The 26,665-nt window shown below is 42.0% G+C and overlaps 1 protein-coding gene across 3 annotated transcripts in view; it reads right to left on the reverse strand.

Moving 5' to 3' along the window:
* The window catches only part of LOC114643693 (collagen alpha-1(V) chain-like), a 519,467-nt gene that overhangs the window by 342,511 nt on the left and 150,291 nt on the right, over positions 1 to 26,665 (reverse strand). For all 3 annotated transcript variants that reach the window (XM_051931584.1, XM_051931585.1, XM_051931583.1), the window contains exons 3-4: positions 11,042 to 11,255; positions 8,876 to 9,038 (exon numbers count right to left, since the gene is read on the reverse strand). In XM_051931584.1, the coding sequence (XP_051787544.1) occupies positions 8,876 to 9,038; positions 11,042 to 11,255 (377 nt within the window). The remainder of the gene's footprint in view (positions 1 to 8,875; positions 9,039 to 11,041; positions 11,256 to 26,665) is intronic.

Consider the following 26,665-nt stretch of genomic DNA (forward strand, 5'->3'; position numbering starts at 1 on the left):
GAACAAAAGGAAAGACAGAGTGCAACACATTGTGGAGTATGGCCCGGACACAGACGTGCGGACACCGTAGGTACAGTGCATCCGGAAAGTATTCCCAGCTCTTCATCACTTTTTCCACCTTTTGTTATGTTACAGCCTTATTCCAAAATGGATTAAATTCATTTTTTTCCTCAGAATTCTACACACAACACCCCATAATGACAACGTGAAAAAAGTTTACTTGAGGTTTTTGTAAATTTATTAAAAATCAAAAAACTGAGAAAGCACATGTCCATAAGTATCCATAGCCTGTGCTCAATACTTTGTCGATGCCCCTTTGGCAGCAATTCCAGCCTCAAGTCTTGTTGAATATGATGCCACAAGCTTGGCACACCTATCCTTGGCCAGTTTCGCCCATTCCTCTTTGCAGCACCTCTCAAGCTCCATCAGGTTGGATGGGAAGCGTCGGTGCACAGCCATTTTAAGATCTCTCCAGAGATGTTCAATCGGATTCAAGTCTGGGCTCTGGCTGGGCCACTCAAGGACATTCACAGAGTTGTCCTGAAGCCACTCCTTTGATATCTTGGCTGTGTGCTTAGGGTCGTTGTCCTGCTGAAAGATGAACCGTCGCCCCAGTCTGAGGTCAAGAGCGCTCTGGAGCAGGTTTTCATCCAGGATGTCTCCGTACATTGCTGCAGTCATCTTTCCCTTTATCCTGACTAGTCTCCCAGTCCCTGCCGCTGAAAAACATCTCCACAGCATGATGCTGCCACCACCATGCTTCACTGTAGGGATGGTGCCAGGTTTCCTCCAAACGTGACGCCTGGCATTCACACCAAAGAGTTCAATCTTTGTCTCATCAGACCAGAGAATTTTCTTTCTCATGGTCTGAGAGTCCTTCAGGTGCCTTTTGTCAAACTCCAGGTGGGCTGCCATGTGCCTTTTACTAAGGAGTGTCTTCCGTCTGGCCACTCTACCATACAGGCCTGATTGGTGGATTGCTGCAGAGATGGTTGTCCTTCTGGAAGGTTCTCCTCTCTCCACAGAGCACCTCTGGAGCTCTGACAGAGTGACCATCGGGTTCTTGGTCACCTCCCTGACTAAGGCCCTTCTCCCCCAACTGCTCAGTTTAGATGGCTGGCCAGCTCTAGGAAGAGTCCTGGTGGTTTCCAACTTCTTCCACTTACGGATGATGGAGGCCACTGTGCTCATTGGGACCTTCAAAGCAGCAGAAATTTTTCTGTAACCTTCCCCAGATTTGTGCCTCGAGACAATCCTGTCTCGGAGGTCTACAGACAATTCCTTTGACTTCATGCTTGGTTTGTGCTCTGACATGAACTGTCAACTGTGGGACCTTCTATAGACAGCTGTGTGCCTTTCCAAATCATGTCCAGTCAACTGAATTTACCACAGGTGGACTCCAATGAAGCTGCAGAAACATCTCAAGGATGATCAGGGGAAACAGGAGGCACCTGAGCTCAATTTTGAGCTTCATGGCAAAGGCTGTGAATACTTATGGACATGTGCTTTCTCAGTTTTTTTATTTTTAATAAATTTATTTTATTCATTTCTTTATTGTGTGTGGTCTGCAGGGGCACATGCAAGCAAGAATGTCATTGTACATGGTACTTGTACACTTGACAATAAAGAATTGAAATTTTAATGTGAATACTCATCCACACTTACTAACGCCGGGGGGTCAAATCCAAATTATGGCCCTCCAGTGGCTGCCATGAGCATAACATACAGTCAAAGCCTGATCCTGCATACAGCATACCTGGATGGGCAGACCCCTCATTTACAAAGAGCTGAAATGGAGAGCAACTGACCATCAGGGTCTTCATGCAGGTGACTCCCCCACGTCTGCACTGCTACAGCCATTCAGATTCCTGTTGCTTTGTAACGGCTGGCCATGTTACACAGCAGTCATATGACTGTCATGTCACCATGTGGCATGAATAAAAACTGGCACTGCCCACTCCTTTGAGGTCAAGCCTTGCATTTCAAATGATAAAATGAATATTTAACAGAACAATCTGGGTTAGCATTAGGACTATTTCTAGCTTTGATTTATTAACTTTGATTTTTGTTTAATGTTTATGGCTTTGACGATGGCGTTTCTAATTCATTCTCCTGGTATTTCTGCTCCTTGCCTGACCCCATTTATTATTTCTTCATTCTTCACCTGTTGGCACACTGAATTCTCCTAGAATTTGTTACAATAGTAATTCATAATTCATTCTCCCACAGTTTCAACGTCGTCTTCGGCCCAACTCACTTCCCGTCTCCATTTTGTTTTCTGTATGAAAGCACCATTTTGTATGAGAATGAGGTCAAAACACGATACAGTAGAGTCTCGCTTATCCAACATATACGGGCCAGCAGAACGTCAGATAAGCGAAAATGTTGCATAATGGGAGGTGTTAAGAAAAAGCCTATTAAACATCAAACTATGTTATAATTTTACACTTTACAAACCTAATAATCATGTTTTACAACAAAACAACAGAAAAAATTAACTGAAAAAATGAACTTAGCAACAAAAAATAGACTACGCTCACGCTCGCAACTTGCAGTTCTTGTTGCTGATTGATGTTTTTTTTTGTTTTTTTTTGTGGTGGGACGTCGGACAATACGGAATGTCAGATAAGCGAAGGTCGGATAAGTGAGACTCAACTCAGAGTCCTGCCACGTGCCAGTGACGACACTGCTATGGTGGGCTGCATCAGGACTGGGCAGGAGGAGGAGTATAGGAACCTAATCAAGGACTTTGTTAAATGGTGCGACTCAAACCACCTACACCTGAACACCAGCAAAACCAAGGAGCTGGTGGTGGATTTTAGGAGGACCTCATGGACCTCGTGATCATCAGAGGTGACTGTGTGCAGAGGGTGCAGACCTATAAATACCTGGGAGTGCAGCTGGATGATAAACTGGACTGGACTGCCAATACTGATGCTCTGTGAAAGAGAGGACAGAGCCGACTATACTCCATTAGAAGGCTGGCGTCCTTCAACATCTGCAATAAGATGCTGCAGATGTTCTATCAGACAGTTGTGGTGAGCGCCCTCTTCTACGCAGTGGTGTGCTAGGGAGGCAGCATTAAGAAGAAAGACGCCTCACGCCTGGACAAACTGGTGAGGAAGGCAGGCTCTATTGTAGGCACGGAGCTGGACAGTCTGACATCTGTGGCAGAGCGACAGGCGCTGAGCAGGCTCTGGTCAATCATGGAGAATCCACTGCATCCACTAAACAGGATCATCTCCAGACAGAGGAGCAGCTTCAGCGACAGACTGCTGTCACCGTCCTGCTCCACTGCCAGACTGAGGAGATCGTTCCTCCACCACACTATAACGTTAAAATTATACAAAGTTATTGTCTGTTATACCTGCATTGTTATCACTCTTTAATATTTTCTTTATTATTATGCTGCTGCTAGATTACTGTGAATTTCCCCTTGGGATTAATAAAGTATCTATCTATCTATCTACTGTATATGTTTTTGATCACTGCAAGAAGTGTGCGTCTTTTTTCTTTGTCCCACAAACACTATACGGGGACGGTCGCCAAACCTTTTCCCTTGTGGAAGCCTCTTATTTTTATACGGTGCTTGATCACTTAACTATTATTCATTCATTCAACCATTTATTTTTGCTTTGTCATTTGATCATTCATTAGTTTACTGGCTCATCCATTCATTCATTCACCCATTCATTTGTCTTCATTGAACTGAATGTTCTTTCATTCACACATTGATTCCATCATTCATTCATCTGTTCAGCCAGCTAATCTTGTGCTCATTCATTCATCTGTAAATGTTCATTTGATAATTCTGTCAATTCCAGCAGATTTTGTTGTTCTTTTCTCTCCAGTCATCTGCAGTTTTTGTTTGTTTTTTCTGTCCTCCCCAGCCATTGGACCTCACTTTTATTCTATGTTAATTAGTATTGCCTAATTGTATTTGTATCTTTTGTCTTTTTTCTCTTTCTTCATCCTGTAAAGCACTTTCAGCTACATCATTTAATAAAGTATCTATCTATCTGTCTATCATACATCCATCCATCCATCCTCTTCTGCTTATCCGAGGTCGGGTCGCGGGGGCAGCAGCTTGAGCAGAGATGCCCAGACTTCCCTCTCCCCGGCCACTTCTTCTAGCTCTTCTGGGAAGAATCCCAAGGCATTCCCAGGCCAGTCGAGAGACATAGTCCGTCCAGCGTGTCCTGGGTCTTCCCCGGGGCCTCCTCCCGGTTAGACGTGCCTGGGACACCTCACCAGGGAGGCGTCCAGGAGGCATCCTGATCAGATGCCCGAGCCACCTCATCTGACTCCTCTCGATGCGGAGGAGCAGCGATACAAATCTATCATTTGTATTAAAATGTACGACAGAAATAAATGTTGTTATTCTACATGTTGAAGGGCTACAACCTAACCCTAAATTCAGTCAGTCAGTCATCGTCCAATCCGCTATATCCTAACTACAGGGTCACGGGGGTCTGCTGGATCCAATCCCAGCCAGCAAAGGGCACAAGGCAGGAACAAATCCCAGAAAGGGAGCCAGCAGGGCACACACACACACCAAGCACACACTAGGGACAATTTAGGACCACCAATGTACCTAACCTGTGGGATAAAACCGGTGTACCCAGGTCATGGTGTATTTGTACATTTACTTATCTAGCTATCTTCTGTATAAAGCCAAATATCCCCCTGTGGGTTGACAACATCCTATACATCAGTCCGTCCCAAAGAAGTGAAGACATATATCTTCAGGAAGGTCAGTCAGTCATTGTCCAACCTGCTATAACTTAACACAGGGTCACAGGGGTCTGCTGGAGCCAATCCCAGCCAGCACAGGACGCAAGGTCAGGAACAAACTCCGGGCAGGGTGCCAGCCTACTGCGGGGCGCACACACACACCCACCAAGCACATATTAGGGACAATTTAGGACCGCCACTGCACCTAACCTGCATTTCTTTGGACTGTGGGAGGAAACCCACGAAGAAACGGAGAGAACATGCAAACTCCACGCAGGGAGGACCCAGCAAGCGAACCCACCTTACTGCGAGGCAACAGCGCTACCACTGCACCACTGTGCCGCCCAACCTAAATTCATCTATCAATTATTCATTCAATCGTGTATTCATGGCCGTTCTCATGACTGTTGCTTTGCTAATTTTCAATATTATTGTCTGCTCATTCATTCCTTCATGTGTTCTCATTGATTAGGCAGTTTATCTGTCTGTCTACCTATTGATCTTTCCAGTAATCCAGCCATTTATTCAGGGCTTGTTGTGGTTTCTTTGACTGTTCGTCCATTTCTCCATTCATTTATTTGTCACTATTCACTTGACAGTAAACTTCTCCCCTCATTAATTCATTTGTTTATTTGGCAGTACTCTATCCATCCATCCATCCATTTAGCCAGTTATTCATGAACTTCTCTAAACTCTTCATCTGTCTTTTCTCTAGTTGTCTTGCGTCTGCTCATCCGTTCCTTCATGAGTTCTTGTTTATTGCACAGTTAATTGGTCTGTTTTGACCAGGGCTGTGCAGTCGGAGTTGGAGTTGAAGAATTTATCCACCAACTCCACAGCCCTGGTTTTGACGATTCATCAATCTGTTCATTCATTTGTTCATTTCACAGATCTCCCGACCTCCCAATCCAACAACAGCGTCACAGCAGACAACACTGTTGTCTCTCGGCATCTGGAAAGTCCACAGCCGTAGATTTAAAAGAATGGATTACCAGAAGACAGCAAAGGACACAATCCTTCTAAAACGATAAAGTCTTTCAGGAAAGAAGAAATAAGAAATGGGATGAGGAATTGCGGAGGCAGCTCTGTCCCAGATAAGTAAATAAAGCCACGTTCTTCTACAAGACCGTCCACTCTGAGTTGGAATAAAAAAAAAAAAATACAATGGATACTCTTGTTAACCTGACAGGGCTGGAAAGACCCCCATTGTCTGAAGTCCTCTGCCTCTGCCACAGCACCTGGGTTTTGCTCATTTCAAGTACCATTTGATCACACCAATGGCCACATGTTCCTTCGACTTCCACCCATCGCTCTCCTTCCACTCCTACAACTGTCCTCCCTCACTCAACTCCAAAGGTCTTACAGTCAAATGAAAAAGTTTGAGAACTCCTCTTAATTCTTTGGATTTTTATTTCTCATTGGCTGAGCTTTCAAAGTAGCAACTTCCTTTTAATATCTGACATGCCTTATGGACAAAGTAGGATTTCAGCAGTGACATTAAGTTTATTGGATTAACAGAAAATATGCAATATGCATCATAACAAAATTAGACAGGTGCATAAATGTGGGCACCCCAACAGAGATATGACATCAATACTTAGTTGAGCCTCCTTTTGGCCTCTAGACGCTGTCCTCCTATAGCTGTTGATGAGTTTCTGGATTCTGGATGGAGGTCTTGTTGACCATTCTTCATACCAAATCTCTCCAGTTCAGTTCAATTTGATGGACAGCCTGCTTCAAATCATTCCATAGATTTTCAATGATATTCAAGTCAGGGGACTGTGACAGTCATTCCAGAACATTGCACTTCTCCCTCTGCATGAATGCCTTTGTAGATTTCCAACTGTGTTTTGGAATATCCAACCCCTGTGTAACTTCAACTTTGTGACTGATGCTTGAACATTATCCTGAAGAATTTGTTGATATTGGGTTGAATTCATCCGACCCTCGACTTTAACAAGGGCCCCAGTCCCTGAACTAGCCACACAGCCCCACAGCATGATGGAACCTCCACTAAATGTGACAGTAGGTAGCAGGTGTTTTTCTTGGAATGCGGTGTTCTTCTTCTGCCATGCAAAAAGCTTTTTGTTCTGACCAAATAACTCCATTTTTGTCTCATCAGTCCAAAGCACTTTGTTCCAAAATGAATCTGGCTTGTCTAAATGAGCATTGGCATACAACAAGCAACTCTGTGGTGTGAGTGCAGAAAGGGCTTCTTTCTCATCACCCTGCCATACAGATGTTCTTTGTGCAAATTGCACTGAATTGTAGAATGATGTACAGATACACCATCTGCAGTGAGATGTTCTTGCAGGTCTTTGGAGGTGATCTGTGGGTTGTCTGTCACCATTCTCACAATCCTGCTCATATGCCGCTCCTGTATTTTTCTTGGCCTGCCAGACCTGCTGGGTTTAACACCAACTGTGCCTGTGGCCTTCCATTTCCTGATTCCATTCCTTACAGTTACAGAAACTGACAGTTTAAACCTCTGAGATGGCTTTTTGTAGCCTTCCCCTAAACCAGGAGACTCAACAATCTTTGTTTTCAGATCTTTGGAGAGTTGCTTTGAGGATCCCATGCTGTCACTCGTCAGAGGAGAGTCAAAGGGAAGGAAGCCCAACTTGTAATTGACCTCTTTAAATACCTTTATATCTCCTGATTGGACACACCTGTCTATTAAGATCAAGGCGTAACGAGCTCATCCAACCAAGTAATCAGCATTGAGCAGTGACAGGCATTCAGATCAGCACAATGACAAGGGGACCCACATTTGTGCACAGCCAGTTTTTCACATCTATATATATAATTCACTAAGTCCATGGCAAGCAAAACGCATGCAAGACAGAGCCATGCCCACCAACAATTGTCTAAGCAGCCAACCATGGCACACAAGACAGAGACCATGGGATATGCACGACTGAGCCACGCCCGCCAACTCACAGAGCACCAACGAAGACTCGCTACACCTTAATGACCAAGTACTGAAACTCATCCCTACCAACAAAGGAACTTTCACCAGTGTTGACTCCATCGTCACAGTCGATTCCACAGATCAATATATAAAATTCACTAAGGCAGCTGACCATGGCAGGCAAGATGCAAGACAGAGCCACGCCCGCCAACAATTCACTAAGCAGCCGTGCGCGCAGATGATTTCTGCACGTGTTTAGTCTCTCCCTGTGCAGCAAGCGAGCGAGAGCGTCACACACAGGCGCACACGAGAGAGAGAGAGAGAGACGCACACACACACACAGGCACGCAGATCCCGCACATCAACTTTCATTCCCCGAAGAATTTCTTAACACTCTTACTCCCACTGGCATGCCTCCACATAAACTCAAACTTAAAATTGGTTCAGTCGTCATGCTTCTCAGAAACCTCATGCCAGCAAGAAGTCTCTGTAATGGCACTAGACTGACTGTTCTCAGCATTCACCGCAATAAACAATCGCAGCTCCTACCTCACAAACTGTTCTTATTCCCCGGATATCCCTGACCCCATCAGATTCAAATTTGGCTTTTACTTTGACACGCAGACAATTTCCTGTTAGATTGGCCTTTGCAATGACAATTAATAAGGCACAGGGCCAAACTTTCAAAAAGATATGCCTGTATCTGCCAAACCCAGTTTTCAGTCACAGACAATTGTATGTTGCCCTCTCCAGAGTTCCATCTTTTCATTCAATTACAGTCGTATCTTCAAACCCACCCCATTTGGACAACTGTGTCTTTCAGGAGGTGTTCATCCATCAATAAATATTGCGTCACTAAAAATCTTTGTTCGAAAAACACAGCAGTACTCCTAGGAAATGAAAGACATTCCACTGTTATCTTTTTCGTTGAAAGGAGAGTCAATTATTATGCAGGCTGAGAGGGGTTCACAAACCTTTTCATATGACTGTCATTAAGGCTGTGTTATCAGCTCTTGCAAAGCCATGGACATTCCAAAACATAACGGCACAAACCCTCCATCAGCGCCAAGTATTTGAACCACAAAACAGACAAAGTCAAGTACTGGTGAGGTACACACATCTAATAAAAAGGGTGACAGAAAGACGGCGCCATCTGTTTACTGGAAGGAAACGCAAAAAACGAAACCTTCAAGGAAGTGGATGAAGGAAGACGCTAACAAGACGGCTTACCTCAAAAACTTCTTCATCGAGTATTCTGGTGCCAAACACGAGAATGCCCTTGGTGTCGATAATCGGATGGGCGCTCCTGTCCAGCGTCTTTGTCATCTTCTTCTTACAGTCTACCACCAAGGTGACGGTTTTCTTGTGAACACTGATAGCTACACGATGCCACCTGTGGAAGAGAAACCGTCACTGCTTCTGTTCTGTAAATGACAGGCAGGACAAGGAGAACTTTGTGTTCCCTACTTACTCGAAAAACATACTGCTATGGAACTGTTTACTCCTCATAACATACACAAGAAAAACAGAACTATTTAGGACCACCACAGGAGACTTACCATGGGGGGCTCTGAAGGGCACCCACTGATCACAATGTTAATAACAAAGGAGAAATGGCCATGTGTTCATTCATTTTCAGGCTCACTTACCAAGTTTAATGTGAATACTCATCCACACTTACTAACGCTGGGGGGTCAAATCCAAATTATGGCCCTCCAGTGGCTGCCATGAGCATAACATACAGTCAAAGCCTGATCCTGCATATATCTGGATGGGCAGACCCCTCATTTACAAAGAGCTGAAATGGAGAGCAACTGGCCATCAGGGTCTTCATGCAGATGACTCCCCCACGTCTGCACTGCCACAGCCATTCTATTTACTGTTACTTTGTAACAGCTGGCCATGTGACACAGCAGTCATATGACTGTCATGTCACCATGTGGCATGAATAAAAACTGGCACTGCCCACTCCTTTGAGGTCAAGCCTTGCATTTCAAATGATAAAAAGAATATTTAACAGAACAATCTGGGTTAGCATTAGAACTATTTCTGGCTATGATTTATAAACTTTGATAATTGTTTAATGTTTAAGGCTTTGATGATGGTGTTTCTAATTCATCCTCCTGGTATTTCTGCTCCTTGCCTGCCCTCATTTATCTTCATTCTTCACCTGCAGGTCCATTCCTGTTGGCACACTGAATTCTCCTAGCATTTGTTACAATAGTAATCATAATACAGCCACTGACCTATACATTTTCCATATCTGCTTATCCTGGGCAGAGTCATAGGAGAACAACCATTTGATAATAATAACGACAAATAATAATAATAATAATATTTTTACTTTTAACCACTATCTCACCCTCTTATCCAACTATTTTCCAAAACATCATTCATTGAGTTTTACAGTGAGAATAAGTGTCATGGAGCACAACTGTCCTGTCTGGACTGAAAAGGCATCCCAGAAAAACACGGGACAAGGAAAAATACCAAACCCTGACCAAACAAAGCAAACTCAAAGTTTTAAAATATGCAGAGCAAATGTCAGGACATTTCAACAAAATAAAAACAACTCATATGTTAGTCTTTCCAGGAAACAAAGAAACGAGGACACACAGGAATGGGTACCACAACCATAGATAGATAGATAGACAGACATGAAAGGCACTGTATAAAAGATAGATAGATAGATAGATAGATAGATAGATAGATAGATAGATAGATAGATAGATAGATAGATAGATAGATAGATAGATAGATAGATAGATAGATAGATAGATAGATAGATAGATATCTGAAAGGCACTATATGATGCTATTATAAGGATAGATAGATAGATAGATAGATAGATAGATAGATAGATAGATAGATAGATAGATAGATAGATAGATAGATAGATAGATAGATAGATAGATAGATATCTGAAAGGCACTATATGATGCTATTATAAGGATAGATAGATAGATAGATAGATAGATAGATAGATAGATAGATAGATAGATAGATAGATAGATAGATAGATAGATAGATAGATAGATAGATAGATAGATAGATAGATAGATAGATAGATAGATAGATAAACTGCTATGTAAGGTTGATGGGTACTTCAAGGCGTAGAGTCACAGGTTGAAATCAACTTTTCTGTCTTGTGCCCATTGCTACCTGGTAAAACTCTGGCCTACTGCCACCTTGAATATTATGAATAAATAAAGAATGTTCCAGAATGGTTTGTTATATCTTGTCACAAACTGGATCATCCATGCTTTTCTGCACTCCATTCTCCATTAATGGCACATCCATTAAGTGCCTTGAGCATGGGAAAGGCGCTATATAAATAAAATGTTTTATTATTCTCCTCTACCCCCTTTGAACCCTGGTGGGCTCGGTTTCACTTACTTCCCATCAGCCAGGTTTATGCCCCTGAAGAGCGGGTAGTCCTCTGGGCCAGGTTTACCCATATGGTCCTCATAGAGGAACACCGGTGAGCGGCCCATTTCCATGCCAATCTGCTGGATGCCTTGCTCATTGTAAATGGACAGGAGGAATGACTGACTGCCCTTCTTTGGCTTCACAGTGGTCAAAATGGAGAAGTCCTCAGGAAAAGATGAATCTACAGAGAAAACAAAAAAGCCATTATCACTCTTACTAGAGGCCGGAGTATACTGATCTCATTTTAATACTCCTGGGAAGAAAAAGTAGAACTACAAAATAATAAAACTTTTTCTCCTGATCCTTTGTGCCCAATGCACAATATAGAATGAGTGGGCACAAAATGTATAGATATGCAATACGAACACAACCTATAATCTGGCCGACGCCACAAACATTTTGATTTACATAAGAAAGCTTCTCCATGAGGACATTTAAAAATGCGATTGTCAGATTTCATTTGAGGCCCACAGTTTATTAGAAAGCAACAACACAACTGGAAAGCATCAGTACCCTTGGCTTGTGTTATACAGACCTGTGAAGGTATGGCACAGCAGGGCACAACACAGCATGGGCTCAAACGGCCTCCGACAAACACTAGGAAGTCACTCTGCCCCACAACTCCTCAGCGCTTCCGCACTTCTATTCCTTGAATGGCCCTTTGACTCCTAGGCTAATAATTCACATCCTTCACTAAAACACCTGAGATGACAGCAGCACAGGAAATCACCGGACATATTAAATTCCCCACAGACACCCCAGGATGTGTGGTCCTCTATTGGGCCTTCAAACACAAACTCATTCTTACACAGGAAAACAGAGATTGTCAAATGGCACCACACACTCCGTGTCCCCCAACATAAACAAGCACCACACAGAGTGAAAGGGAGGAGGTTGTGACTGAGGGTGGCACAGCAGTTACCTCTCCTGCCTCTCACCTCAGGAGCTGCTCGCCATGTGGAGTGTGTGGAGTTGGTCCTCCCTCCTCGGGTACCCTACTGTCCCCTGGTGACATGCAAGCAATCATTTTTTTGATCAAACTCAAAAAAAAAAGAATACAAGGGGACAGCTAGGGTGTGCTCTGCGCATAAGAGAGCAGATGCTGGACGAATAGTTTGGACATGGGAAGCAAAAAGAGTAATAAACATAATGATAAAAATAAACTTTAAAGCCACGGCCCAACAGAATATTAAAAAACATGGATTAGAACAAAAAAAGGTGCTATATAAAACAAGAGAGCTAAAACATGGAAGGCTCTATATGATCAATAGACAGACAGAAAGATGGGTAGATATGAGAGGTGTTATAAGACAGATATAAAAGACACAATGTACAAGACAGACAGATAAATAGAAAGTAAAGGCATTATATAGATAGATATAAATGATGCTAAATACTAGACAGACAGATACTAAAGGCAACAGAAACAAGGCAGATAGATATGAAAGGCTCTATATATTTCATTATTCATTATTCATATATCATTCCTTCATCTCCGAAATATAACCAAACTCCATCCCTACCTCTCCCTCTGTGATGCTGAAAAGCTGTTTCATGCCTTTGTCTCATCCAGACTGGACTATTGTAATGCAACAAGAGCCTTGAAAAGCTCCAACAAATTCAAAATAGTGCTGCAAGAATCCTGATGAGGGTGTGGAAATATGAACACATTTCACCAATCCTTCGGCCACTTCACTGGCTTCCTATTCACCTCCATATTAAACACAAACTCCATTGGTTTATTCACCAGTGTATACATGGAAATGCTCCACAATATCTTAAGGAAGGCGGCACGGTGGCGCAGTGGGTAGCGCTGCTGCCTCGCAGTTGGGAGATCTGGGGACCTGGGTTCGCTTCTCAGGTCCTCCCTGCGTGGAGTTTGCATGTTCTCCCCGTGTCTGCGTGGGTTTCCTCCCAAAGTCCAAAGACATGCAGGTTAGATTCTAAATTGGCCCTAGTGTGTGCTTGGTGTGTAGGTGTGTTTGTGTGTGTCCTGCGGTGGGTTGGCACCCTGCCCGGGATTGATTCCTGCCTTGTGTGCTGTGTTGGCTGGGATTGGCTCTAGCAGACCCCCTTGACCCTGTGTTCGGATTCAGCGGGTTGGAAAATGGATGGATGGATATCTTAAGGAACTCCTTATACTACAATCCACTACAAGAAACCTTCGTTTTACAAATACCCACCGCCTTCACCCCCTGTGACCAAACTTCATACAATGGGAGACCGAGCCGTTACAGCCGCTGCTCCACAGCTCTGGAATGTTCTACCAGAGAGCCTAAGAACACAGCAGACTGTGAACTGCTTTAAAAAACAACTAAAGACTTTTCTATTTAGGAAAGCTTATTAACAAGAATGCTATAATTATTGTTGTTTTATTCTGTGTTTTTATCTTGCCTTGCCTTTGTTTAAACTTTTTATGTTACACTTTGAGATTTACTGCTAATGTAAAGTGCCCCTATAAATAAAATGCATTATTATTATTATTATTATATAGAAGACAGATAGATGATAGGTTAAAAGTTAGAAAGATACGAAAGGCACTATAAATGAGGCAGACAGATATACAAAACAGATATACATAAATATAGATAGATAGATAGATAGATAGATAGATAGATAGATAGATAGATAGATAGATAGATAGATAGATAGATAGATAGATAGATAGACGGACATGAAAGGCGACAGATAGATAGATAGATAGATAGATAGATAGATAGATAGATAGATAGATAGATAGATAGATAGATAGATAGACGGACATGAAAGGCGACAGATAGATAGATAGATAGATAGATAGATAGATAGATAGATAGATAGATAGATAGATAGATAGATAGATAGATAGACGGACATGAAAGGTGACAGATAGATAGATAGATAGATAGATAGATAGATAGATAGATAGATAGATAGATAGATAGATAGATAGATAGATAGATAGACGGACATGAAAGGTGACAGATAGATAGATAGATAGATAGATAGATAGATAGATAGATAGATAGATAGATAGATAGATAGACATGAAAGGTGACAGATAGATAGATAGATAGATAGATAGATAGATAGATAGATAGATAGATAGATAGATAGATAGATAGATAGACGGACATGAAAGGTGACAGATAGATAGATAGATAGATAGATAGATAGATAGATAGATAGATAGATAGATAGATAGATAGATATGAAAGGCACTATATAACAGATAGATAGATAGATAGATAGATAGATAGATAGATAGATAGATAGATAGATAGATAGATAGATAGATAGATAGACATGAAAGGTGACAGATAGATAGATAGATAGATAGATAGATAGATAGATAGATAGATAGATAGATAGATAGATAGATAGATAGATAGATAGATGGACATGAAAGGTGACAGATAGATAGATAGATAGATAGATAGATAGATAGATAGATAGATAGATAGATAGATAGATAGATAGATAGATAGATAGATAGATAGATAGATAGATAGACGGACATGAAAGACGATAGTTAGATAAAAGAGATATTGAAGGTGCTACAAATGAAAGGGACTATATATAATATTATTAAATAGCTATGCAATGTGCTCTACACAAGATGGACAGATATGAAGAGTAATAACGTATCTATAAGACAGATGACAAATATGAAAGGTGCAGTAAGACAGACAGATACACAAGGTACAGATGTGAAGTCCTAGGTTCTGGTCGTAGCCCCTCTGGAGTTTACATGATCTCCTTGTATGCAGATGGCACTATGTAAGTAACAGATAGGACAAACACATGATGTAAGGCACTATATTAAAGACCCAGATAAACAGCCAGCGTGAATGATGGTATACACTAGGTGGTCAGTGTAGCGGTCAGCACTATTGGCTTATCGCTGCTCTACAGTGAAGTCACTGGCTCTGTGGAGTTTGCGTCTTCTCTCTGTGTCCAGATGTCGTTCAGGCCTACTGTACATGTCCAGGTGTGATTGTGCCCTTTGCTATGCCATCCATAGCTGGTTAAGATTCTGCTTCCCTTGACGCTCCCGTTGGTGTGTAGACTTTTGTAAAGTAGGTGTACAAGTCACAGCTGGACCAGTGTTGACTGCTCTGCTTTCTGATTTCACGCCTTTTTAACTGCAGGCTGAGATGTTCTCCAGCTGAAACTCATTAGGGGATACAAACAGGTTTGGTGGAAATTTGGTTTGGGGGTGGGGTGGGCTTTTCCTGCTTTCCGCGGAGCTGATGCCAAGCCATTGTGTATTCTTTATCTGGCAGATGCTTGTGCCTCCTAACAATTGGCACACCGAGGCAGCAGCTGCCCTCCTTACATGCATTACTATCATACTTTCATGATGTGCTAGCTTGAGAACGGATTTAGCAAATAAACTCAAGCAGGCCTAAAGGAGTAAAGAGCTCATCTTCATTCTACATTAATTCCGGCTTTCCCTTTTCAAGAGACCCCAGAGACAGCCCAGAAAAGAAAAAAAAAAGCGGAAAAAATCACAGAAAATCAAAAAGCTGGGGAATCCACACAGAGAGCAGTAGTGTGATACTGGCCGACATGGCGCACACACACATATAAAGCAAGAAATGACGACATTTACTGTATTAGGGCAGCTTTCACAGAGACCTTAAATGATCCCAAAACAGTAGGGGTGTCGACCGCCATGCCAAAAAAAAGTCAGGAATCTTCATTAAATTGAAAACACAAGCAGCTGTCAGAGCTGATAAGTCATTTACAAGAGGCAGGCCTCGGCGTCTTTACATGCATTCCTTCCCCAGCATGACAAAGATTTTTAAGAATTAACACTGAAACATTTCCTCCATTTCCTGTGTTCAGTATCCTTGCTGGGATTGTCTGTACGGTGACGGCTTTGTGTCTTTTGGTAAAAAAAAATTTAAAAAAATCACGGCGGTTTTAGAAAAGAGCAAAAGACGTTTGGAGTAAAACACAAGGAAAAGGGGCGGCAGCGTCAGAGCAAAGGAGAGTATAGGGAGTGAGTGGAAAATGGTTTAAAATAAAATTTTAAAATAAAGCTGGTGTGTGATGAAAAGTCAGATGTGTAGATTAGGAAATACAGAACAATGTATGCCTTCTCCCTTTCCATTTAACATATCACCTCTCCTATCTATCCAACTATGAATTATATCTCTCCATTATACATTACTAGCCGTCCCCCGCGGCTTCCCCTACGTATAGTGGAACAGGACAGTGAGGAGGGCCCCGCCTGCTCGCTAGTACTGCTGACGTCACTCTTCCCCCTTCGCTAGGCCCGCAGATTAGCGCGAATATATCATTCCGGCAAACAATCTATTATCCATCCATCCATCTTCCAACCCGCTGAATCCGAACACAGGCTCACGGGGGTCTGCCAATCCCAGCCAACACAGGGGCAAACTATTATTTTTGTCGCAATTAGAGAAGTCGCAAAATCAACTGGAATGTTCAAGCAAATTATAGAAAAAAAAAAGATCTAAATCTGTTAAGTATTCTCTGGTTCGCTAACTAAGTGGAGTTAAGGTTACGCCCCGAGGCAGACGCGTGCGTGAGGAGGGCACCGCCCCCGAATGAGTCTCTCTTAACATTTAGCACTATGTAGTGATGGGAAGTTCGGATCATTTTACCGACTCGGACCTTTGAGTCTCGTTCAGCAAAATGAACGAATCTTTTTTCGAGTCATTTCGTTCATTTTAGCAAAATATAATTAAAATGTTACCTGTTACCTCCCTAAGACATCTACTGCTTACACAAATGTTGATCACACTACAAACAAGACAAAAGTATAATGCTATAAGAAACAGAAAATATTAATTCATTGTTTACATGGGTCTTTAGTCTATGATTCGCTACTACTGAGCCGGTAAGTGGTCACGTGACAAAAGAACAAACGACTCGAAAGACTCGAGGAATGAACTAATCGATTCTCTTTCCGGCTCAGACTGAGTTGGTTAAGCTTATGGGGCTGTCATGTGATGAACGAACGACTCGAAAAACCCGAACACTCGAAAAAAACTATAGAAAGTTGCGCAAATGCGCATGCGCGACTGAACGACTCACTCCCACGAGACGACTCGTTCTTCCCGAGTCATATTAAAGATTCGTTCAAAATGAACGAATCATTCAGGAACGACCCATTATGCACTGCCACTATGGGAAAGTCCCAAAATCAACCGGAATGTTCAAGCAAATTATAGAAAAAAAACCCCGATCTTAATTCTTTAAGTAATTCTCTCCTGAAAAGCGGACAGACATACAAACGGGTCTAAAAAACTATAAGAAATTTCACGCTTAGACCCCGAAATTTTTAAAACCGTTTCTTTGCGAGCACCTATGGGCCAAGGGTAACCTACATTCCAAATTTCAAGTCCTCATGATTCAGGAGATTTCGTGATGAGTGAATCAGTGGTATTTGGCTTTCATATATATATATATAGATATACACTAGCTGAAACACCCGGCGTTGCCCGGGAGAAAAATAAAGTATTTTTTTTAATTGTTTGAGAAAAATAATTAAAAAAACACAACTTTAAAAATAATAATAAATGAACAAACAGTGAAGACTCACTATATCTGATCGTGTTCAGCTTTGACTGGAGAGCATTCCCCGCGTGGGGAGAAAGCACATGGCCGTGATATCTCTGCCAATCAGCAGCTACCCACTAAAACACATGGAGCTCTGATCTCTCTCTGTCTCAAAAACATCAAACGTTACTCCTTAACAATCTGTAGATGATATCTGTTGAACAAACAGATGGGTCGTTCTTGAACGATTCGTTCATTTTGAACGAATCTTTAATGTGACTCGGGAAGAACGAGTCGTCTCATGGGACTGATTCGTTCAGATCCTGAAGAAATAGTAACAAAATCATAGTGAGAGAAATTGACAGACCTTTTTTTATTTATAAGAAAATGCGTTTTAGATATTTTTGATAATTTTATGATAATTTCTAAATATTATCCAACATACAACAAATGGAATTTTACGTTAGTATTTGACGGAGGTACTGAGCCGGTAAGTGGTCACGTGACAAAAGAACGACAGACTCGAGGAATGAACTAATCAATTCTGTTTCCGGCTCAGACTGCATACTAGGTGAAGTTTATGGGGCTGTCACGTGATGAACGAACGACACAAACCCGAAAACTTGTCAGATAAGAGGCGAGGTGAGCGAATCATAGACTAAAGACCCAGGTAAACAATGAATTAATATTTTCTGTTTCTTATAGCATTATAGTTTTGTCTTGTTTGTAGTGTGATCAACATTTGTGTAAGCAGTAGATGTGTTAGGGAGGTAACAGGTAACATTTTAATTATATTTTGCTAAAATGAACGAAATGACTCGAAAAAGGATTCGTTCATTTTGCTGAACGAGACTCAAAGGTCCGAGTCGGTAAAATGATCCGAACTTCCCATCACTACTAAGCTGAGGCGAGATGTACAGCGACTCGAACAGAGGTTGGGGAGGGTGAATGAGGAAGGCCCCGCCCCCCTGCTCTTGGCACACAGCCACTCTGTTGGATTTGCATAAATACATCGGTACCGCAAGCGAACTGTGGTACTTAGCGCCATGAAAATCAACCGGAATGTTCAAGCAAATTATAGAAAAAAAAAAACCGATCTAAATCCGTTAAGTAGTTTTCTTGTTCGCTAACTAAACGGAGTTAAGGTTACGCCCTGAGACAGACGTGTGAGTGAGGAGGGCACCGTCCCCCCACCCCGATGAGTTGTTTCTCTCAGATTCGCACTAATAAATCGCTCCTGCAAGCGAACTCTGATTCTTAGCGCGATGAGAAAGTCGCAAAATCAACCGGAATGTCCAAGCAAATTATAGAAAAAAACTCGATCTAAAAAACTCGATCTAAATCCGTGAAGTAGTTCTCTCGTGAAAAGCGTACAGACAGACAAACGGGACTAAAAAAACTATAAGAAATTTCGCACTTTGACCCCGAAAATTTTAAAACCGTTTCATAGCGAGCACCTATGGGCCAAGGGTAACCTACATTTCAAATTTCAAGTCCCAAGTCCTCCTGGCTCGGGAGATCTCGTGATGAGTGACTCAGAGGTATTTGGCTTTTAATACAGTATAGATAGATAGAGAGAAGATTGTTGAAGATGAAATACTAAAACCCGCCCCGATCTGTTTTTAACTTTTGAATGATTTTTCCTCACACATTTTCTGGCAGCCCCTCTGCCCATCTGTGCTCCTTTCCTGGATGCAGTTTTTACACCAAAGCAGGATTGCAATTACCAGTTGAACATTGTCCATTTCTACTTACATCGATCCATCCATCCATTATCCAACCCGTTATATCCTAACTACAGCGTAACGGGGGCTGCTGGAGCCAATCCCAGCCAACACAGGGCGCAAGGCAGGAAACAAACCCCGGGCAGGGCGCCAGCTCACCACAGTTCTACTTACATCATTGTTTTCTTTTTTCATCCAATCTTTTATTTTTGGAATGTGTTAAAGGCCCTTAGTGGCAAGAATGGAATTATATTTACTATTATATATATATATATATATATATATATATATATATATATATATATATATATATAAAATACTTTTTAAAAACCACACATATGTTAAGTTAAAAAGTGTACTAAAAAGTAAAAAATAAGTCTCTCATACATCACTCATAAAATAAAAGGTGGGCGCTTTTGATAAGATTTTAAGAAGTGTTATTTGAATGTTGATTGATGAAGAGCTCCCACGTTTTTATTTGACGAGTGATGTATAAGAGACTTAATAATAATAATAATAATAATAATAATAATTCTTTGCATTTATATAGCGCTTTTCTCACTACTAAGTGCTTAGCAATTGCTTGTTAAGGGCCTTGCTCAAGGGCCCAAAAGAGCAGAGTCCCTATTGGCATTTATGGGATTCGAACCGGCAACCTACTGATTGCCAGTGCAGATCCCTAGCCTCAGATAGATAGATAGATAGATATGAAAGGCACTATATAATAGATACATTTTTAATTCCAACAGATGGTGCATCACAGTATTTTAAGTAATTAAATGCATTGCATTTTTCATTCCAATTGATGGTGCTTCACAAACATTAGCATATCTGTTTTGTTAGATAGACAGATAGATAGATATGAAAGGCACTATATAATAGATACATTTTTAATTCCAACAGATGGTGCATCACAGTATTTTAAGTAATTAAATGCATTGCATTTTTCATTCCAACAGATGGTGCTTCACAAACATTAGCATATCTGATTTATTAGATAGATAGATAGATAGATAGATAGATAGATAGATATGAAAGGCACTATATAATAGATACATTTTTAATTCCAACAGATGGTGCATCACAGTATTTTAAGTAATTAAATGCAATGCATTTTTCATTCCAACAGATGGTGCTTCACAAACATTAGCAAATCTGTTTTGTTAGATAGATAGATAGATAGATAGATAGATAGATAGATAGATAGATAGATAGATAGATAGATAGATAGATAGATAGATAGATAGATGTGAAAGGCACCATATAAAATAGATAGATAGATAGATGTGAAAGGCACCATATAAAATAGATAGATAGATAGATGTGAAAGGCACTATATATTTTTTTTAATAATTTTTTGCATTTATATAGCGCTTTTGTCACTACTCAAAGCGCTCAGCAATTGCAGGTTAATGGCCTTGCTCAAGGGCCCAACAGAGCAGAGTCCCTATTGGCATTTACGGGATTCGAACTGGCAACCTTCTGATTGCCAGTGTGTAATATAAAGTTAATATAAGCATGTTTTTTAAAAAGTATTTTTTTATATATATATTATTTTCAACTTTTTAGTCTTAGGTTTGTTTAAGTATAATTTTGTAATCAATATATTAACACTTCCATTAATATTTCTATCCGTTTCTAGCACCATCTATTGGTAAAATCTTGAACTATTCTTCATATGAAAATTTCATATTCTTAATTAACATGGATTAATTGATCAATTAGTGAAACTGATTATTGATTCATGTATTGTCGTCGGTAAGTAAGTGTGCAAAATTTCAAGTCATTTGGACAATAGGAAGATTTGTACCAGACAACAAACAGGTGAAGTTAAAATAAGCATGGTAATGATAATAATAAAAATGAAGTTGACCAGAGTAAACATTCAATACATATTGAATATGCTGGTGATGAATTACAAATCAAAGTCCATCCATCCATTATCCGATCCTAATACAGGGTCACGGGGGTCTGCTGGAGCCAATCACAACCAGCACACAGGGCGCATGGCAGGAAACAAACCCTGGGCAGGGCGCCAGCCCACCGTAGGGCACACACACACACCAAGCACAATTTAGGACCGTCAACGCACCTAACCTGCATGTCTTTGGATTGTGGGAGGAAACCCACGCAGACACGGGGAGAACATGCAAACTCCACACAGGGAGGACCCGGGAAACGAACCCAGGTCTCCTTACTGCAAAGCAGCAGCGCTACCACTGCACCGCCCTTACAAATCAAAGTGAATTTTGAAATCACTGCTCTCTGTTACCTTCCCAGCTTTTCCCAAGTTAGGATTGTACAAACCCCTCATCCTCTTCTAGCTTCAGAGTGGAAGAAAAGCCCTAAGAAGATCTGTGACGTCATCTCTGGAGACCTCTGGAAGTCTCACCCCTTTGGGTGTTGATCTTCTATGAACATCAGACGACAGTCAGAGGTCAGCGTTCATTTTAGGACCTGCAAGTGCTGGGAGACTGAAGAGTCCAGAGAAGCACAAGCTCACATGACTGAATCTCAGACGGCTGTTTCATCTACTTTTGTTATCGTCCGTTTTGGTTTTCTTTCATTATTAGCCTTGTCTGTGCCAGTAGTTTACATTTCCCATTTCTAATTCTGGCGGCGGGCGTCATGGTGGCGCACTGGGTAGCGCTGCTGCCTCGCAGTAAGGAGACCTGGGTTCGCTTCCCGGGTCCAACCTGCGTGGAGTTTGCATGTTCTCCCCGTGTCTGTGTGGGTTTCCTCCCACAGTCCAAAGACATGCAGGTTAGGTGGACTGGCGATTCTAGTGTGTGCTCTGTGTGTGTGTGTGTGTGTCCTGCAGTGGGCTGGTGCCCTGCCCTGGATTTGGTTCCTGGCCTCATGCCCTGTGTTGGCTGGGATTGGCTCCAGCAGACCCCCGTGACCCTGTGTTCGAATTTAGCGGGTTGGGAGATGGATGGAATTCTGGCATCCTTTAAATTGTCTGCAGTTTCTCGTTTTTATAACTTGATCTTGTATGACTTGTAGAAACCCTTCTGATTCACCAAACCAGGACTGAGCCAGCTGTTTGTCTCAATGTTCTCCTCACCAGGCTGATCAGGCTCATCAGGGTACCTTCTGGGTCCATGCTTGTGTTATAAGTTGTGTGGTCCTCTGTGATGTTGTCAGTTAAGTGTATCTGCGTAAACATTTGCATTGTATTCTGTAGCTGTAGGCTGTTTTGTGAGGAAGAATTTTCTTAAATTATTAATCAGCATGTTGTGTAAATGAATTCTGTCTATGAGACCCCCTTCAGCCCTCAGCATATGGAGGAGTCAGTCCTGCTATGGCTGCTTTGGGGTGCTGTTGTTTGTGTTTTTATCTGCCATGTTCGTGTTTTACTGTTCTAAGGTTTGTTTCTGATCAGCGTATAACTTTAAAGGAATATGTAATTCTTAATAATGATTCCTTGCATTTATATAGCGCTTTTCTCACTACTCAAAGTGCCCAGCAATTGCAGGTTAAGGGCCTTCCTCGCTCAAGGGCCCAACAGAGCAGAGTCCCTTTTGGCATTTACGGGATTCGAACCGGCAACCTTCTGACTGGGGTGGTGTATTATTCAGTCCTATTCAAAGGAGTGACATAACAAAGGAGTGGAACCTCACATCCAACCAACCATCCAAGTGGTAGCAACGATTTTAATGGCGAGTGTACCTTCAGTTGTGTGTGATAGGCGACTCCAATAAAGTGTCACTCCTTTAATACAGTATATATGTCACTCCTTTGTTATGTCACTCCTATGAAGCGCCTTCAGCACCATCCAACTTCTGCTCCTTAGAGACAAGCTGACAGAGATGGGAGTAGATTCATAACTGGTGGCATGGATCATGGACTATCTTACAGACAGACCTCAGTATGTGCGTCTCAGGAACTGCAGGTCTGACACTGTGGTCAGCAACACAGGAGCGCCGCAGGGGACTGGACTTTCTCTGGTCCTGTTCAGCCAAAATACATCGGACTTCCAATACAACTTGGAGTCCTGCCACGTGCAAAAGTTCGCTGACGACACTGCTATCGTGGGCTGCATCAGGAGTGGGCAGGAAGAGGAGTATAGGAACCTAATCAAGGACTGAACAACTGAACACCAGCAAAACCAAAGAGCTGGTGGTGGATTTTAGGAGGACCAGGCCCCTCATGGACCCTGTGATCATCAGAGGTGACTGTGTGCAGAGGGTGCAGACCTATAAATACCTGGGAGTGCAGCTGGATGATAAACTGGACTGGACTGCCAATACTGATGATCTGTGTAAGAGAGGACAGAGCCGACTATACTTCCTTAGAAGGCTGGCATCCTTCAACATCTGCAATAAGATGCTGCAGATGTTCTATCAGACGGTTGTGGCGAGCGCCCTCTTCTACGCGGTGGTGTGCTGGGGATGCAGCATAAAGAAGAGGGACAAACTGGTGAGGAAAGCAGGCTCTATTGTGGGCACAGAGCTGGACAGTTTGACATCTGTGGCAGAGCGACGGGTGCTGAGCAGACTCCTGTCAATCATGGAGAATCCACTGCATCCACTGAACAGGATCATCTCCAGACAGAGGAGCAGCTTCAGTGACAGACTGCTGTCACCGTCCTGCTCCACTGACAGATTGAGGAGATCATTCCTCCGTCACACTATGCGACTCTTCAGTTCCACCCGGGGGGGTAAACGTTAACATTATACAAAGTTATTGTCTGTTATACCTGCATTGTTATCACTCTTTAATTTAATATTTTCTTTATCAGTATGCTGCTGCTGGAGTATGGGAATTTCCCCTTGGGATTAATAAAGTATCTATCTATCTATCTATCTATCTATCTATCTATCTATCTATCTATCTATCTATCTATCTATCTATCTATCTATCTATCTATCTATCTATCTATCTATCTATCTATCTATCTATCTATCTATCTATCTATCTATCTATCTATCTATGTATATCTGTTTTGTATATCTGTCTGCCTCATTTATAGTGCCTTTCATATCTTTCTAACTTATAACCTATCATCTATCTGTCTTCTATATAATAATAATAATAATAATGCATTTTATTTATAGGGGCACTTTACATTAGCAGTAAATCTCAAAGTGCAACATAAAAAGTTTAAACAAAGGTAAGGCAAGATAAAAACACAGAATAAAACAACAATAATTATAGCATTCTTGTTAATAAGCTTTCCTAAATAGAAAAGTCTTTAGTTGTTTTTTAAAGCAGTTCACAGTCTGCTGTGTTCTTAGGCTCTCTGGTAGAACATTCCAGAGCTGTGGAGCAGCGGCTGTAACGGCTCGGTCTCCAATTGTATGAAGTTTGGTGAAGGCGGTGGGTATTTGTAAAACGAAGGTTTCTTGTAGTGGATTGTAGTATAAGGAGTTCCTTAAGATATCCATCCATCCATTTTCCAACCCGCTGAATCCGAACACAGGGTCACGGGGGTCTGCTGGAGCCAATCCCAGCCAACACAGCGCACAAGGCAGGAATCAATCCAGGGCAGGGTGCCAACCCACCGCAGGACACACATAAACACACCTACACACCAAGCACACACTAGGGCCAATTTAGAATCTAACCTGCATGTCTTTGGACTTTGGGAGGAAACCCACGCAGACATGGGGAGAACATGCAAACTCCACGCAGGGAGGACCTGGGAAGTGAACCCAGGTCCCCAGATCTCCCAACTGCGAGGCAGCAATGCTACCCACTGCGCCACCGTGCTGCCTTCCTTAAGATATTGTGGAGCATTTCCATGTATACACTGGTGAATAAACCAATGGAGTTTGTGTTCAATATGGAGGTGAATAGGAAGCCAGTGAAGTGGCCGAAGGATTGGTGAAATGTGCTCATATTTCCACACCCTCATCAGGATTCTTGCAGCACTATTTTGAATTTGTTGGAGCTTTTCAAGGCTCTTTTTGCATTACAATAGTCCAGTCTGGATGAGACAAAGGCATGAAACAGCTTTTCAGCATCACAGAGGGAGAGGTAGGGATGGAGTTTGGTTATGTTTCTATTATATAGTGCCTTTCACATCTATCTATCTATCTATCTATCTATCTATCTATCTATCTATCTATCTATCTATCTATCTATCTATCTATCTATCTATCTATCTATCTATCTATCTTATAGTGCCTTTCATATCTACCTATCATATAGTGCCTTTCATATCTATCTATCTATGAAGTGTTACTCCTTCGATGCGTATTATTAATTATGTGGCCTGCATTGAGATGTGTTTTGTGAACGACGTAATGCATATTTTTGTGTAAGAGTGTATTGAATCTGCTTATGTGGTCACAGGTTCGTCCCAGTTGAACTCAAGGTGTTTGTATCGTTCACCATCTGCCGTGGTGGCCTCGATTTGGTTGCCTTTTTCAAGTAGAATTCCCTTTTCTACATAAATTGCTTCACACTTGTCCAGTCCAAACTCCATGTTTTTGTCTTTTGAATACATTTTCATTAATTGTAGCAACTGCGGTGGGCTGGCGCCCTGCCCGGGGTTTGTTTCCTGCCTGTGTTGGCTGGGATTGGCTGCAGCAGACCCCCGTGACCCTGTAGTTAGGATATAGCAGGTTGGATAATGGATGGATGGATGGATAATTTTAAGCAATTACTTTTACTATTATGATTATTTCTGGCAGGATTTTTACAAGTCACTTCTTTCCCCTTCCCTCCCCTCTCCCAAACCCAGAAGATCTTGAAGGTTTCAATGACTTTCTCTAAATTTAAATTGTACTGCCGGCTTCATGTCAAGTCTACAGAGATAAAGATCTGTCTGCATTGAAATCCAGCAGGTGCTAAAATCAAAACACAACTGCAGCCTTCAGGAGGTTTGGCAGCTGAACAAGGACACTCTGCTTTTACAGATGCGCTAAGGGGGTCTACTTGAACTTTTAGGGGGAAGTGATTTAATTTGGAAAGAAGGTGCTGCTCTCCCCTCGAGCGAAATGCAAGCCTAAGCACACTTAGCTCAGCACTTTGAACTTAATCCTCGTTTAACTGATACGGAAGTGACCTCGGAAAACTCAGATGTGACTTAAACCCAGATCTACATCTGCAGAGCCACTGAGAAACAGGGTCTGTGGGTAAGGAGGAGGAGGAGGAGTAGTGCCATCACAGTGCCCGCTTTGGCATGCGGCAAGAAACACAAATATTCCTAGCAAGTCGGCCTTCCGGAGAAAAGGAGTTCTTGCTGGTCTCGGCTATTACAACTGAAGTTGACTGTTTGACTGCTTTTTGGACATTCTGTCCTTTCCCTCTGCTCCATTGTCTAGTCTTTCATTGTAATGTTTATGGTTTGACCACAGTCCTGCTCTTCACCTCTTTGCCATTAGTGTCTTTGGATGGATTTTCA

This window comes from Erpetoichthys calabaricus, chromosome 9 (genome assembly GCF_900747795.2).
Source record: "Erpetoichthys calabaricus chromosome 9, fErpCal1.3, whole genome shotgun sequence".
NCBI classification, from domain to species: domain Eukaryota; kingdom Metazoa; phylum Chordata; class Cladistia; order Polypteriformes; family Polypteridae; genus Erpetoichthys; species Erpetoichthys calabaricus.